Source organism: Lepisosteus platostomus, chromosome 1 (genome assembly GCF_059453375.1).
Source record: "Lepisosteus platostomus isolate fLepPlt1 chromosome 1, fLepPlt1.hap1, whole genome shotgun sequence".
Classification (NCBI taxonomy): Eukaryota; Metazoa; Chordata; class Actinopteri; order Semionotiformes; family Lepisosteidae; genus Lepisosteus; species Lepisosteus platostomus.
The window spans coordinates 6,689,838-6,707,567 of record NC_142611.1 but is presented as its reverse complement, the minus strand read 5'-3'; the positions used below and the strand labels follow the sequence as shown (position 1 = coordinate 6,707,567).

Below are 17,730 nucleotides of genomic sequence, written 5' to 3'. Positions count from 1 at the left end.
CTTGTGTGATAAAGATTATTTATTATGAACTCAAGTGATCCCATTAAGCTGTGTTCCTTTGTCAGTTTAGTAGAAGAAAGCAATATACTGTATTACAAGATGTCCCAATAGAAATCCAGTAAAACACAACACTGATTTATATAACTCAAAGAAAAAGGTCAAAGTAAAAAATTGAGACTACAATTGTGTTATCACCATAAGTGTATAATACTTTAAAAAGCATTCATTATCTTTGATAATTACAGTGTACAAAATTCTTTAAAAAGACTACAAAATACCATACTGACTGGTACAGTACACAATGAGTCAAGCAAACATGGATATCCCATGAAACTAGATGCACTTCAAAATGAAGTTTGTTATAAGTTACAAAATTACAGGCATATGGACAATATGTCTATAAGGAATACTTTTATAATTAGCCGGGCAGCTAAATAAAACAGTTCTCTAAGAGCACGTGTGCAAACAAAGAAAGAGAAAGGCATATCATTTGCAAAAGGCCAGTTACTCACAAAGCTCAAGTCAAATGAAATGACTTTCTCCAAAAAAAAGTGACAAAAGGTACAAAGGGTAACACACGACCAGCCCCACTTGCGTATATTTGGGTGGTAACAAAAGCTGCTCATATTCCAAGGCACGATTGCAATTCCAGCTGTTTTGGAAACAGGATTCAAGACGCAGAATGTAGTGATTACACATGGCAGGAACATGATATACAACCTTACAATTTTCAACACAGATATAAAAAGGAAGTATGACGTTGAGTTATTGGTGAACCACAATGCACGTACTCCAACATGTTTCATTTGAACTGGCACAAAGTTAGGATGCCTGATGAAACTGAACCACCTGTACTTTTTAAAAGACACTCTGGAACTGTAACATACTTGATCTGAGTCAGACGCCCACAAGTTGATAGTAAAAAAATCCTCTTCTGCACTGCAACTCATTTTCCACTTGCATCTTGAGCCAAATATTTCAGTCTCCCCTGGCTAATACACTCATAATATGACCTCTGTCACAGGCGCTTATTATAAGTTCATTTAATTGAGCTATTGTGTTCAGTCATGATTTTAACAGGATATATTTTACTATATATTATTTACTATAAACACTGATGCATGTCTGTGTACATGCACATTAAACCTTAACAGAGGCAACAGCCCAGCAGCGCTGTTGAAGCTGATAACCTTCAAGCTGCTTCCGTCAACAAATGGATAGATGAGATCCTCTATAAACTACACCACCTAGATGGGCCAAACAGCCTCCTCGCATTGGCAAACTTTTCTCATGCTTCAAATCGATTGCAGTCATCAGTTTTTGCACTCCGCCATGACTAATCCTACCCGGTTTTAAATTTGAGTAATATTATAGAGCCTCTCTTTCGGAGAGAGCTGTTAGCACGATCCACAACGGCAGGACAAATGGTGTTGCCACCTCTGGTTGTGAATTGTGTCCAAATCTCTCTCTTGTACTGAGCAATTAGAAACACTTCACTTAAAATGTGATAATGCATCACCACGAAAGCCTTCTACTACAGATAACATTTAAGCCACAAATACATTCTTCCTTACAATAATATTAAACCTCTCCCCTGTCATCTTGCAGTCTGCCATGAAGAACATTCAGCCTACTGCATTTCTTTAAAAACAGCAACGAGCATAATGAGAAACTTACACTGCATTTGTGTTTCAATTTTAAGCAAAGTTCAATACAGAAGATTATGTCAAGCACAGCAATTTCTAAACAAAAGTTTTGATAGTAATCCACTAGTTTGGGTCTGTGATCAATTGCTTAAATGACACCTAGGATATAATGTATGTTTATTATATATTATTACCTTGAGTTTCACTGTGCAGAAAAAAAAATATTTGTTTATATAAAGCCAAAAGTAGTACTTGAACCTCTTCCACTTTAGAGAACAAGCCTCAAAGGTGAGTCACTAGAGACACCTGGAATGACCTGTGTTTACAGCAGCACTGAGCTCTGAGTGTCAAGACCTTTCGCATGCAACAAATGTAAGTGAAAAGCAGGGTTCATCATAAGGCTGTCGTTGGCACGCTCAGAACAGCGGCAATTCAGGGCACAAAGCATCCGTTTCTAGTAAGAAGACATTTTCCTTACAGTTCTGAGACTTAACACGAGTGCAAGTGATTCAGTTCCATCCATATTCTCCAGCTGACACAAGCCTGGGCACACAGCTTCAAGGTGAAAGAAAAAGAGCAATTGACGTTTTGAGAATGCGTGCAGCACAGAGGGCAACAGGGCTAAATTGTGAACCCTCCGGCTTCAAACTTGGCCATTGCCTTTAAGGCTATTAAAAATTCCCAGAAGTACTGACAAAACAAATCCTAGGGACTTCTTCAGGATAAGCAGTGAATCATGAAAGAGAAGGTGCAGGTTGAAACTGTAGGGGAGTGCATTTCAACATGAGAAAATGAGGCAGATCTCCACAAGGCGTCCTATCGACCCAGCTGTGTGAACACTGATACCCAGGCGTCTTTCAAGAAGTGGCTGGATAAGATCCAAACATTCATTATCTACCAGTTCCCAAAAGGCCTGAATGCCTCTATGTGAAGGGGGTTTCTGAAATACTCGAATAGTGATTTGTTCAGCAGAAACATGTTCTAATAATATTAGGGGAACTTGGGGACTTTTTTAAAAAAGATATTTGAGAAAGGGTAGGCTGAACAAATATTTTAAGTTTCACTGCAAATTATCCAACTGATTTCAGGACCACTTAGTCCTTTGGACTGTGGCTGCCTCTTCTTTTTACAACCACTTGTAAAAAATACAAATAAGTAGGATAAGTCATAAGTGCAGCACATTGCTCTACCTCCTCCTTAGATCTCCCTCATCTCCTCTGGTCCAAAAAAAACTCTTGGTCTGCATTCACCTTTTTAAGGGTACTTTTTCCAGACAATATCCAATAAGATCAGGAAAACATGTGGACCTCGATAAAGAAAAGCTTTCGAGGCGGTACCTTTCCGTACTTTCATAAAAAAAGGACACAAAGCGACGCGCTCCTCCTCCTCCTCCTCCTTTAAATAAACGTCGCACCTCGCGGTCCGGCTCTGCAGCGGCGGCGCCCCCCTTACAGGTGCCCGCCGGCGTGGCCCGCGGCGTCCGCGCCCTCGGCGGACTGGGAGGACGGGGGCCGCGAGCCACGCGGGCGGGGCAGCCCGCCCCCGCCCAGTGGGGTGCCCAGCCGGTGGCTCGCCCGCGACCCCGCGTCGTCGCACTCCCAGCGCTCCAGCTCCTCCCGCACCAGCCTCTCCATCTGCTCCCGGTGAGCGTCGCCATCCCTGCCCAGACGCTCGTCCTGCGGGGGGGGGGGGGGGGGGCGGGACACAAGCGCGGGGCGCGTCAGCGGGGCTGGTCCCTGTAACCTCTCGGACAGCCTCAGAGCTACTGGGACGGTAACACCTGGAACCCTACGCCTGCACTTTCTGCGAAGCACCGATGTCCACGCATCTGTTAACAGTTGTCTATGTTTAAAGGGCTTCTTTTCTCAATGAACGAGGCGACAAAACCTCCAGTGACGTGTGTGGGCCTAAAGACGCAGGCTTGTGAATGCGTCTCTTTCAATCCAAAACAAATATTGCTTTCTATTTCGAGACGGTTCTGCTGATAAATACTACTTCCTTGTTAACTCTGCATGCCGATCACATTGGAACATTCCTGCGGTGAAAATGTCTGCTGCACAACCTGTACTTATTTGCCCGTACATCGCAGTACAAGAAATTACAGTGACTAGGGAGCAGGAAGGGCCACATCATATCGCAAGTCGTGGGAACTCTCACTCTCGCTCACAACCAGACCAGGGGTTTGCGACAACTTACAAAAGTACTTTCACAAAGTCCACAATTCTGTGCTTGATTTTCTATACTGTCAGTTATACTGTATTTTGCTACAGAGATTTAACACCAGTCTGAGAAATCGGGCCTGCAGTTCCCCTTTGAAGTTTTACGTACCTCAATGACGCCATCCAGAAGCCTGCCAAGGACTTCCCTCCTCTTCAGCTTAGCTCGCTCCATTGCTTCAAGTTTCACAATCACGGCATCTATTTTGGACACAATGCTCCCAATAGAATGCTCCATACGGTCCACACGCCTAACCAAGCTGGGAAAACATACAGATCGGAAAATCAGAAGTCTGCAAAAGGGTTTACACTGCTATGACAACTCCTGGGAAGGAACTGTGTATCTAGAGTGACCCAAGATTAGACTTCAACATCAATGCACAGGTGGTGTGGTGGCTCTGGCTCAGGATCTGCGCCTGTGGCTGGAAGGTTGCTGGTTCGTATCCCACGGCCGGCAGAGGAATCCTCTTCTGTTGGGCCCCTAAGCAAGGCCCCTAACTCCAATGGCTCCAGGGATGCCGTATAAATGGCTGACCCTGCGCTCTGACCCCAAGCTGCTCTCCCTATCTGTGTGTCTCATGGAGAGCAAGTTGGGGTATGCGAGAAGACAAATTCCTAATACAAGAAATTGTATATGGCCCATAAAGTGATCTCATCTTACATTTCTATAAAGACATCTCTTTCACTCACTGGACTGAAGTTTGGCTTAATTCACTTAATGCCAAACTAACGCCGGTGACGGTATACAGCACTCAGTTATAGAAAGGAGATAAAAGATAAACCATGGTTTACTCTGATAAGAGTCTATGGGCATGAAAAATGGATGAGTGGGCGGAGTCAAGGCCTGAAACTGAACTATTTTAGGTGCAGAGCAAGAAGTAGCCGCTAGTTCCGGCATGAGACAGTGGCGGCGGCAACCGAGCCCAACGTACACCTGGAACTCCTCGTAGGAGACGCCGCCCGAGCTGCTGCCCCGCCGGCGGGAGCTGTGGCCGCTGTCCTCGTCGTCGTCCTCTTCCGAGTCGTCCAGGCTGCGCGGGAAACTGCGGCCGCTGGCAGGCCTGGTGAAGGAGCTCCGGTCCAGGTCCAGATCCTCCTGCATCGGGACGAGGCAGAGGAGCCTGGTCACAGCCACTCCCCGCCCAGCTCCTCACACTCCCCGCGGCCCCACCTGCGCAGTGCACGTCAGCCCCCGGGCTTCAATACCCTGTAAGGTACCCCAAACGCTGTTCCTTTTCCTAGCCTGCCCGATATGTCACTTTCACAAGCGCACGGGTACATTCAAAGTCAGCTGATGGGAAAGGCAGAAGGCAGACACCTGCCAGGAAAGGCTGTATTTTTATATCCCCTCTTACCCACTAGGTGGGAGTCAAAATATATGGAAAAACATGAAAAATGAAGTAATGTCTATTAATCTGATGCGATTACCGGCAGAAGCACAGCCCGTACTCAATTACACAAGTCCCTCCAACAGCTCCATCGTGCTTCATTAATTTGATTCATAGGCTTGGCCTTTTGCCTACCATTCTCAACCACTCTGCTTCTGCCTGTATGAAGTCTCTCCCTACCACCCCCTCTCACTCTTTCCTCCAGTTCCTTCCAGATATTCTGTGCTCCCTCTATTCTCCCACTTCCAAAACACGTTCTGCTCTGGGTAAAACTGATTTTTCACCTTACTCTACCTGCACAACTGTTCCTTCTACTTTCCCATAAAGTAAACTTTGCACATATTGTAAGTTACCCTGTATATGGGTACATGCTTGACAAATATTATTGATAATAATAAGCGCATATCATTTAATATAAAAACAATTAAACAAACTTAACGTTTGACAGTTCGATTCCTTAAACCCATAAATGCCTAAATGACCCATAAAAAAAACTTGCAAAACACAAATTACTCTCTCTTTCTCCAAGTCATCTCTCATCTGCTGGTGTTCATGTTCTGTGAGCTCGTGGTCACCATCTTGATCATATTTTGCAAAGATGGCTTCAATCTCTGCATCAGTGTGTCCCTTCCTGAAAACAATTCCAGTAATTAGTCAATTTAAAGTCAATAAAAAACTTTACAGCCTACACCTAAGCTTAGACAGCACACACTCTGTGCAAACAGCATCACCTAAACAGCCAATATGTAAAGAGCTTAATGTACACAGATATACTCAACAGAGTATAAAGAGCAAATGGTAACAGGTGCTCCTCATACAGTATATACTTCAAACAAAGATTTACAAATAGAGGACCTTGTTTATGAGTTCAAATAAGAAATTAAAGCTGACGGTATTTGGTTTTAAGCGACGGCTACCACTGAACAACTTTGTTAGCTATCTTAAGATGACATCTGCGACACATCAGCACCTGGACAAGATATAGCATCCAACAGACTGTCTGCATACATTGGAAGAGATGGAGGATAGTTGTCATAATGCGAAGACCACCACTATTCCCAAAACACAAAACAGTCACCCTTTCAGATCCTGGCGCAACTCATCGAAGTTCAGCTTCCCTCCGGCCTGACGCAAGCTCTCCGAAATGTCATCCACCGTTGTCTTCTTCAGCCTGAGTTTAACCAAGGCCTTATTGTACCCCTAGTGAAAGGAAAAGGAATCTGCCATATGTCCCTCACATTTCACAACACCTAAGAATCGCCTGTGTGATCTGTAGAATGAACTGGTGCCTGAGGGAGACAGGAAAGCTCTCATACTGTTACACGACATCCCTTTCCTGTGCATGGTTATCTATTTTATAAAGGAACAAGTAACGTTTTATTCCATACTGACCAGAGAAGCAAAGAAACACACCTTCTTCAGGTGACCCCCTTCAGGTGACTGAAGAAGAAGGCTCCACAGCCGAAACGTTGTGTTTCTTTGCTTCTCTGGTCAGCATGGAATAAACCTTTACTTTGCAGCCTCCGCACGCTGACGCTTGAACTATTTTATTCTACTGTTATCTCAACAACTTCCCATTACACTCAATACACTCAGTTCCTATCAGCAACAAACACATTTTCTTCCTGTGATGAACACATCTCCAGTGCTCTTCTCTCTTGGTCCCAATACCTTTTTTATAAGGTCAGCGAGTTCCATTTCAGATTTCTGCTGAGCCAAGTCCGCTTTCACTTCTGAATAGGTGTCATTTATAATTGCCAAAAACATATTCTGTGAAAGCAAGAAGAGAAAACATGTCTATTATTAATTAAATGGCTGATGAGCTCAATAAAAAAGGGTGTAAAAAGGGAGAGCTTACATTTATACAGACGTTGACAACACATGAACTTCATGATAAGGAATAATTAGCATTCAGAATATACTGAACTGACAGAAAATATCTGTATGGAGATCAGGTCCAGGAACCTTTCAATAATGAATGGGATAAAATCCAAACTACACAAAACAAAGTGTAATTTAATAACTATAATTGAAGTTTTCATCTCCATGGATACGCAGAGAAGGAAAAGAGAAAATGTTCTTAAAACTCAGCATAACTACTGAAATTCCATGCCTTTCAATCTCAATATTTTTCATTCAGGTAAACAAAAAAGAAATAGAAACAATCAAATAAAATGAAACGCTTACCAGTAGAATAAAGAAGATAAAGAACACAAATGTTGTGAAGTAAATGGGTCCCAATATCCTGTTTGCTTCTTCAATTTCAGCAAAATTAAAATCGCCCAAAATTATACGGAACTGTGTAAAACTACATTAAAAAAAGAAACATTTAGTTCCTGATATCACGGAAAAGGTGAAAGTATTTTTGAAAATTTTTAGAGAACATCTAAGAAAATATTATTTCTGGCAACACATGAAAGACCAGAAAAAACACGTGTCAGTTGAACCTTTAACCACTGAAAGGGCCAGGTTCACTACAGATCACTGGGATCAAGAAACCTATTAAGGATTCTGTTTATTTTCACATCCAGAGAAGCAGCAAAGACACAACGACACACATATTCCAACTAAAATCTCCATTTGCAGTATGCAATTAAAGAAACATTTTTAAATGTTGTACTGATCCTGCCATTCATTTGGAAGTTAACTGCCCCCACTGACCGCTCATATCTGAATGTAGGCCGTGTGTATGTCATCCGATGCAACACTTTAAACACACTATAAACACGCTACTTACATGCATGCCTGGAATGTGCTGAAATCATTCACCTGTGTTCCAAACACAAGGTATGCCAGCTGGGCATAGGCCAGGAATATGATCAGAAACATGATGGCAAAGCCAATGATATCTTTGGCACAGCGGGACATGGTGGATGACAACTGACTCATTGTCTTATTAAAGTTAATGAATTTAAAGAGCTGCAAAAAAAGAGAAGATGATACAATTTTTCTTACGTTAAAAAAAGGGTCCCTAAAGGTATCAAGTGTTACAGAATTTCCATTCCCAAAACTTTTTTTTTCCTGTATCTTCCAAGAAAACTTTTCAGAGAACTAAGCATTGTAGTATAAAAATTATATTCTGCAGCTCATCATTAAAAAATCTTCAAAGTAAAAGCAGTTTAATTGAAAATAAGACTTGTTATGCACTCTTGTAATGGATATAGCCACTATTACATAGATAATACTTTTAACCTTTAGAGAATCTGAGCAGGTCTGTAGCACATTAAATACACACCATTTTTTTAAAAAAATGAAGAGTACCTTGATCCAGGAGAAAAAAACAATCATGGCCACCATGTTGTTGAACTGAACCTGCATGTAAGCAAGAGGCTGAAAATTGGGGTAAGCATTCTGGATTTCCAAGAGCTTCTTCAGCAGGCAGTTCACTGTTACCGTTCGGTAGATGTTAATAACTATAGCAGCAACTGAGAGCTGTGAGGAGAAGAGAAAAACACATATATATATATAAACAAACTGACTTAAAATTGAATAAATTGCAAGCTTCACAACAATCATTTAAAACTTCCGTGCTCTTGTTTAGAACTCTGCATGGATTTGAACTTGGAAACATTAAAAACACAAAACAAACAGCAGGTATGTACACCCAGTATCTTTCAACATCATAATTCAAATCCCATTCTAAAACTACGGAGGTTTCTCAAAATACAGTGTAAATAAGACTTGTTAGAAATTAAAAAATGGGGGAAAAATAGAAATAATATCATACTAACTACCTGTGCTTTGGAGTTTTATTCCTTTAAGGTAGTGGTGACAGGGTCACATTTCAATAACCGAACGTGCGCTCACCGCAATGATAAGGATGTCCAGGCAGTTCCAGAGGTTCCTGAAGTAATAGAGCTTGTGAATGCGGACTTCCAGGGCTTCCTCCACCACATAGTAAAGGACAAAGAGACAGAAGGCAATCTCGCAGGCTGCTATGGCGTAGTCCACGTTGGACACGTACCGGTTGAGCTTCACGGTCTGAAGCTGCCAAGAGGTGACAGCGCCCCCTGTGGCGGGGAACTCCACAACCAACCTACAACATCAAGAAACAAACAACAACATCACGGCTCCGTGCGGACGGAGGCCGCGGTGTAGCGGCTTTCCAGTACGCACCAGACTGCAACGCAAATCCGCCTTCCTCCCAAGAGGCGGCCCCGGACCGCAGGAGTTTTAGTTGCCGGTTTTCGTCGACCCGACACGAACAGCGGCGCTTCCGTCGCGTCAGCTGCAAAGCCGCGGCCGCGGCTGGTGTGTACCTGACGATGCAGAAGAGGTTGACGTTGGCGTTGTAGACGGAGAAGTCGATGAACACGGCCCTGCTCCCTCGGTCCAGCCACAGGTTGCCTTTCAGAGTCTGGATCTGTGCGGCCGTCTCCGCCCTGGTCCGGGAAAGGTCCAGGTAGTACCCCCCGCCGCTGTAGGTCGCAATCAGGCCCCAGTAACTGCTTCCATTCAGGTCCGCTTCGTTGGTGTAGATCCAGCTGTTTCCAGGACAGATGTGCTTACAGTACCGCGGCTGTGCTTAATTAGCAATTACATGCAGGCGTGTACTACAAAGCTTGTCTGGAAGCGCAAGACAGAAGGGAAGCATTTCCCCAACGTGTTTAATGCACTCTGTAGGGAACTGACCCCAGCCAACCTTCTTTTTATTCTTGAAGGTGTGGGCTAGAGGTCTGGACTCTGGATTCCTGACCAGAGGGCTGTGCGTTCAATGCTCTGGTGCAAGTGATGCGACTGCACCCTTGGGCGTTGGACTCTACGCACTTTGCTCCAGCTGTATATATTTGCATATGAAGTGGCTAATCGTTAATCACTTAAGATAAACGCATTTGCCAAGAAAAATAACAGCGATAAGAATTTGATCAATTGAAACTTGCTAATAAAAACTAAAATGTAATACTAATTCAAGCCACAGCACTCCCTGTATATAGAACTGTATGCTGTTAGATAAGATTAGGGACCTCTGGCTCTCTTGACTTTCAGTATCTGTAACATATCAGCGGTCTGAAATATCCATTTCACATGAAACTGACCCGATGACTCAAATAACTAAATTGGTGACATGCATATTTCAAGAAGAGAATGAAGACGTTAAAACTGTTCTCGTTGTGCTCGCTGCTCAGTAATAAACTGGACGCTATTCGCCTCACGTCGAGCATGCGGCGGCTCTACTCGGCACGCGCGGGAAGGCGAGGGCCAACGCCGGTCTCGGAGCCCCCCCCCCCCCCGCCCGAGGCCCAGCGGCGGCCGCGAGACCAGGCGCGTTCGTACGTACGCGGTTCCGTTCAGCAGGCCGAAGGGGGAGGTGTCCTCGTGACCGGGCGAGTACGCGCCGTAGCAGTCCTGCACGGTGTCCCTCAGATCCTCGTGCACCACGCACGACTCGTTGCGCACCTTCAGCTGCCGGAGCCGAGGGGCCCCGAGCAGCAGGCTCTCGTGATAAATCCAGCTCCGGTTCTCCGGCAGGGTCCTGTTGTTGTACCACACATCCCAGTACAGGCCGTCTAGGAGCGGGCCTTCGGCGAACTAGGAAGAGAGAAACGGGCAACTCCTTCGTCTGCTCTGCGCGGTGTTTTTTTTTCCCCCCTTTCCAAGACTCGTATAGTGTTGCAATTCGTGAATTGCCACGCTTTTCAGCTTTCGTTTGGTGAGACCAAAGGAAGAAACAAAACACGTAGTGATACACGTTTGAGCACTAACTGATAACAGTACTTGCTATTTCCTACATCTAGTGAGACTAACTACACCAGGCAGAGTTAGGGTGAATTATACAGTAGCCTTTAAACTTGGCAATAAAAGAGAGAGATGACAAGATAACATTGCAAACTTTTTTTTTACCCTTCATTAAACTTTTTAGGCAGAAATCAAAAACCACAAAAGCTGAAAAACAGGGTGTACCTTCCAAAAGTCATCCATACTAGCCAAACTTCTGAAGTTTGTCTTCTCCGTGTTTGATACAGGCGTGTCCAGGAACAGCTGGGACATGGCCTTTGTGTAGTAGTACAAGCTGGAGGTCAACATCCCGTAAGTCACTGGAAAATACGTTCAGCAACGTGACTCAAAAGATTCCAATAGTAAAATAAAATTATGCACAACAGTGAAAGATAATAGTGGAAATATTCTAGGCTGTTTTATGCTCCTTGCTATTAATAAAACTCTAAAAATTTAAAGAGCCAGACACATCCACATGTCAACACAATCAATGAAAGATGTTTCTGTAGATTGAACCACTTTAAAATGTAGCAGTGATGTTAATAATAATTAAAAATATTTATCTTATACATAGAGTAATTTATGTTGCCCAAAGTAACAGTTTCAAAAATACGTTACAATATATTATCCCCAAATGTATTAGCTGAAGCACACCGAAGAACAATCACTAATTCTCAAACAAAAGAAACTATATTATAACTCTCAGTTTCTTTTACTGCTTGTCTTGTGACTCAAATATATCAAAAGTCAAGTTAATCATCATTTAGAATTCACTGACCCAGTTAACTAACTCATTAATGTTTAAACAATTAGGAAAACCTCTCAGTTAAACTGAGAGGAACCAACCTTTACAACTAATACAGGACACTCAGTTAACAAGCTCAGTGAATTTAGTGTGCTCCGATAAATAATGTTTTGGCAAACATTTGAAAAATCACCTTCTAATGTATTTTAAACTAGGGAACAGGGATTGTTTCTTGCTAAAAGAACAGGAATGGCATGCAATCGCCTTTTCCTTTTGGCGAGATAAATGGGACGAAGAAAATAAAAGCAAAATACGGACTAAATCTCGTGTCTGTGCTGCCACACACTGTTCATAAAATCATCAAACTAAAAAATGGAGGCGTTTTAATATGCAAAAGCATTTCCAGGATAATATGACCATGTTGAATAAAAATGTCTCTCCGTAGAAGAAATCCCTGGCTCCCAACGACACATCCAAGTCTGTCAGGAAATACTTTCCCGATCCGCCCAAAACCCCTGGCACCAGTGGCAGCACTCTTACTTGCTGACATATCTTCTGCAACAGCACCAAGACCACATTGGTAACGCTGTTTTCTACATTAAAGGTTACGACCACAAAGTGCTTGCCTGCTGTTCAGTAATACCGTAGGATTAGTAACAATATTACTTGCAGTTTCCAGATCCTGCCCTACATCATTCTGAATGAGAAACACATTATCGAGTCTAGAACTTGTTCAGGGATAAAAAAAATGCGGACGTACGAAAACAACACTGCCACCTTCAACCCTGATCTCTTCAGATCTCAGAAGGAAAGCAAGACTGGGCCTGGTCAGTACCAGACCAGGAGACAGTTAAAGAACTAGGCTGTTGCCATTAGGTGGTGTTGGAAGAATAGTAGCCAGTGTTCTTCCTTCTAAACCAATTACTGTGCTGTAAGAACGTTCAGTGGTCAAATGAGATGTCTGGACTATTAAAGATCCCATAGCACTATTCCTCAGAGCAGGGGATAGTTGTCAACTTCGATGCCCTGGTACACTGGGCTTGCAGAAACAGCTCTTCCCAAAGTTCCCACTTTACTCAACTGCTGAAAGTAATTTCTAAACTTTCGAACATCATCTGCTGTGCAGCTAACAGGTACCTGGTACATAATGTCTACCATATGTCACCAAGCTGCTCTTTAGCTGTGGATGAAGGAAGTCCTCTCTTTATATGTAAAGCACTGCAGAATCTATTGAGATGTAAAGCACTATATGAATTCAAGGAATTATCCATGATTGAATTCAGCTTTCTATCACTCATTCAGTGGTAAATGTTGAATTGCCCGGCAGTGAAAACTGGCCAGAAACATCTTCTGTTTCCTTCAGTACACAGATCTCTCTTCAAACACACAAGCTGCTCTCTACTTAAGATCACTTTATTGGCCATATACAATTTCATGTATTAGGAATTTGTGTTTTCACATACCCCAACTTGCTCTCCATGAGACACAGAGACAGGGAGAGAAGCTTGGGGTCAGAGCGCAGGGTCAGCCATTTATACGACACCCCTGATGCAGTTGAGGTTAAGGGCCTTGCTCAGGGGCCCATCCGAGTAGGATTCCTCTGCCGGCTGCGGGATATGAACCGGCAACCTTCCAGCCTCAGGCGCAGATCCTGAGCCACAGAGCCATCGCACTTCATGTGTGCACACCCACAGACGATAATGTGTAAAAATGGACACCCCTTTCCAGCTGCCTACAATCCAGCTAAATGATTGGAAATATGACTTTAAAGTTTCATCCAAAACAGTCCATCACACTTAGAACTTCACAACTACCTGTCTGTCCATGGGATGTGTACCCTGTTCCTCTGCCATTTAACTTGTTGTAGGAAAATGCTTTCCTGTCACGCTGTACTGTATTATCAACTCCTGTCACCAGTCCTAGAAAGCAACATCCTGCCAAGTCACTGATCACGACTGTCACCCCATGGGGGCAGTAGTGTACTTACAAATGCACAGGATGACCAGAAACATGACATAGGTGACCAGCTCTCGCAGGACACTCATCAGGTACTTCTCTCGGCTGGTGTTGCTGTCCACCATCAGTCGTGTTCCCCAAAGAACTAAAATCAACGCAAAAACGCAAATCCTTACTATACAGTATACACTGTATATATACACACATCAATTCAGATTCACTTAATCTTGATAAGGAACTTTTCACTTTATTTGGCATTTTATCCTTTTAAGAGAACCTGCATTACTTTTAATTATGAAATTTGTCTTATTTCATATTGTACGTCTTACTCATTTGTGTATGTGGCTGCTATCGCTTCGTATTAATAACGTTTTCCTTACATTCCTAAACGATCGATACAGAAAGGGGTCTGGATAATAACACTGCCTCTGTGATATATGAACTAGGATATATAAAGCTAAAAGCACTTTATTATTAATGATTAGAATGCAGAGATATCCATAAATACCCACAAGACTGCTCTGAGAGGTCGCTGACATTTCTGAATCCTTCACATTATCACCAACCTAGAAAGTTAAATGTCCTAGAAGTTAAATGTCCCACTTAAATAATGGATACACTTCTCATCTCACGAATTGGGGCGGGCAGGTTGAAGCAATCGTGTATTTACCGTCTAGTTAAACACATGCGCGCTACCACCTTTTACTACAGTAAACTCTGTCTGCAGTCCTCCGAGCCAGCTGCCAAATATACAAATCCAAGGCATCTCCTGACTCACAACAACAACAACAACAACAACAACAACACAAAAGAAACATTTTTATAGTCTCCCAAGACGGCTTGAAGGATCCTCCTTACAAGTGAAACGGAGCTCTGAACCTGACCGCTTTTCTGATCCCCCCCTGGACAAGTGCCCTCTGCGGGACTCACTTCTTATTTTTTCCAGGATCCGTTTCCCACAGCCCCGGGGACCGGATCTGTCTTGGTGTTGAAGGACTTCCACGGTGGGGGTCGGGTACAGACCCCGCTGCATCCGATGTCCCCCTCCTCCTCCTCCGCCGCCGCCGCCGTTGTAGCTTCCCAGACCGCTGCTGCTGCTGCCGCTGGAGGTGGCGGACACCGACCTGCGGCCGGGGCTCGCCGGCGGCCAGTCCGCCTCCAGCATCTCCTCCTCGGGCTCGAATCCCGGGTTGTCCCGGCTCCACGCCTGCCGGGAGCAGGAGGAGGAGGAGGAAGAGGAGGAGGAGGAAGGCGAGGGCGTGCCCACGGAGCCCCCAAGTCCGAGGTCGTGGTGATGAATCCTCTCCATCTCAATGCCCTCGCCGGGCTCCAGCCTGCCCGCCGCGGAGGAACCGGCGGCGCTGCCCGCGAACCTGCCCGCCTGGCTCTGCCGCTGCTGGGGTCGGACTCGGCTCGAACTCATCCTGCCTGCCGGCGCAACAGCTCCGCATTTAACCTCTATAATGAAACCGCGGTGACTTTTTTTTTTAAATGAAACGCTTCAACTTTTTTTTAAATTATTATTTTTTCTCCCCCGCGCACCCTGACTTGAACAGCGTTTTGATTTCGATTAAATTAAAAAACAAACAAACAAAAAGACACCCCGGAGAGTTTGGACTACACTTTCCACGTTTGTCCCTCCTGTAGTTTTCTTCAGCTGCAGAGGGGTAGTTTCTCCAAGACCACACCGACACTTTCGTAGGCAGCCCTGCTATGACAGCTGTTATCTCCGACGGTTTTCTTTTCTGCCGGACGCAATAGCCCGAATAGGCAGCAGTAATTTAAAACTTTAACAAAATCAGGTTGAGTGGGGTTTTTTTTTTACCAATCGGTTGAACCATAGCAACGACGGAGAGGCGAAATAGCAACTTAACCGCAAATCCTCATTCAGCGATAACTTGAGTTTTATTTTACGCGCACGTTTTACGTCCTCTTATACAGCAAATAAAAACCAAAAAAAGAAAAGTCCGACGTATTACGTTTTCCTCTTTTTATCTACATCCAGTTTGTACTTTTAATAGGTAACAAAAACAATCCCTTCTCCCGAACCAGCCATCTTGTTCTCGCTTCCCAAAATCTCAGCGTCCCATTTGCTGGGATCGGGTTACAGTCAGACTCGCCCTGACGTAACAGCATCGCTGGCCGGCAGCTCCTTTAATTTCGGAAAAGCAAAGTTAACACCTTTAGCAAGCAGTGCACACTCTACATCTTGTGTAACGGAGAGCTCCGTGGTGCTACGTACATTAAACGCTCAGTTCCGACATTCATGGTTTATTTATTTTTTTGTCATTTCCATGCAACTTCCTGGGTTTGCAAAATAAACGGGCTTACACCAGGACGAACCTCACCTCCCACTATCACATGGTCAGAAAGCTCTGTAATTGTCTGAGTTTGAAAGTTTTTTTTTATTTGGGGAAAAATGTAATATTTTCCTTTTTTGTTATTACCACATCTGTATGCTATTAGGTGCTCTTGAACGTAATTCTTCGGAAACACAAGATCTGCTAGTATTTCCAGCATTAAGTGGTTTAACAGGTTTTTTTTTGCGAAGTCCAATCTACCCAACAGCACAATAGCTGGGTAGTCTGAATGCACAGTTTCTTAAATGGGCAGATTTTACAGATTACAGCGATTTATTCTTCAAACAAGGAGGTGCATTGCGTAACTATTTATGCATGTTTGTCTCCGCTGCTAGGCAACTTCACTACTGCAGGCCGGTTCTCTCCAGGGATGGGATACCAGGGCCCTGTTAATAAAACTGGCACAGACCCTTAACACCCCCGATCACATGGCATTAAAAACAAAACAGAACGGTTTATAGGTCTTTTTTTTTTTGCTAAATCGATTAGCACAAACGCATCTTGAGGGTAATTAAGGCCTTAATCTCTGCTTTGAAGAAAAATAGCTTTCAGGGTTTAAAACATACGGGCCAGGCTTGAAGAAACGCTCTCCCGACCGATAGTCGTAAGGGAAAACATGGCTCCGATTTAAAGTCTCGAAAAAGGCTGAGCGCTAGCATATTGTATGCAACGCGCGTTTTAACGATGTATGCAGTGCTTCTTCACTGTCCTATTCCCAATGAGCTAGATTTACTCCAGAGCTGACGCCAGGGATAGGCGATGCGGTCTCCCACAGCTACAGTATGTCATTTTCTTGCAATAATAATAGCTGTCAAAAAAAAAGAGAAATGAACAGATTCTCTCAGTCTTCCGATTAATACAATGCCTAAACAATGGAAAGCGGGTCATATTTTTCTTTTCTTCAGTTTAGAAATGAACGCACTGATCTGTCAAGTCCCTCTGACTTTTACTTAATTAAAATGCTTGCAATGAGCTGTCGGGAAAGTTTAAACGGTATTTTCTATAACTCTTTTTGGACTCATTGGAGTCAAGAAAGATAAGGACACACGGTTTAAGCTGTGATGCAGGTATGCTTTGATAACTGTATGTAAAGGTATGTCTAACAAATTGTGTGTGGTTGGGAATATGTTGAAAAGAAACCTCATCAGTAACACACCAGGAAAAGTTCCTTTTCTGCACCACCGTGGTGCATAATTACATCATAACGTGAAACATCATACTGGATTAGATTCATTGTTTCTATTCTATTCTGTTCGAAGTTCAGTTTATTCATATTCAAGAAATTGCTTTTATATCGTGCAATTGTACAGTACCATGAAGTTTTTTTGCATTTGGTCAATGCAGATAAACGCCATATTTATTTATAGTGAAATAATCATTTCTAATATTTAATATTTTGGATATGTTAAAGACAACAAATTAAATTAAAAAACATCTACAAATTCATTCCATGTGGTGGCGCTGCTAGACAGACTATTAATAATAGTTCTTTTATCTGGAAATTGGTTATATAAAATAAAATACATAAATCTCACAGGCATGCTGCTGGTGGTTGTGCTCTTGTTGTGTGGGGAACCACTGTATGATATGAAAATGTATTCGGTTGTCTTTTCAGATTAATTGCAGGTCTGGTTTACTGCAGAGACACCTGTAAGTTCTTCTCAAAAAGTGTTTCACTTGTTTGGCTGAACCCTAATGAAGACG

At 43.4% G+C, this 17,730-nt stretch overlaps 1 protein-coding gene across 1 annotated transcript; it reads right to left on the bottom strand.

The window, feature by feature from the left end:
• Position 1: 1 nt before the first annotated feature.
• Positions 2 to 15,913, bottom strand: pkd2 (polycystic kidney disease 2). The gene is made up of 15 exons (XM_088602856.1): positions 14,597 to 15,913; positions 13,698 to 13,811; positions 11,152 to 11,285; positions 10,529 to 10,779; positions 9,510 to 9,734; positions 9,058 to 9,286; positions 8,512 to 8,682; positions 7,988 to 8,169; positions 7,438 to 7,558; positions 6,922 to 7,020; positions 6,329 to 6,450; positions 5,764 to 5,881; positions 4,795 to 4,958; positions 3,975 to 4,122; positions 2 to 3,322 (listed from the first exon to the last, which is right to left on the bottom strand). Exons 1-15 carry the CDS (start codon positions 15,087 to 15,089, stop codon positions 3,095 to 3,097), a joined length of 2,799 nt encoding a protein of 932 aa, XP_088458982.1. The 5' UTR covers positions 15,090 to 15,913; the 3' UTR covers positions 2 to 3,094.
• Between the last annotated feature and the right edge of the window lie 1,817 nt (positions 15,914 to 17,730).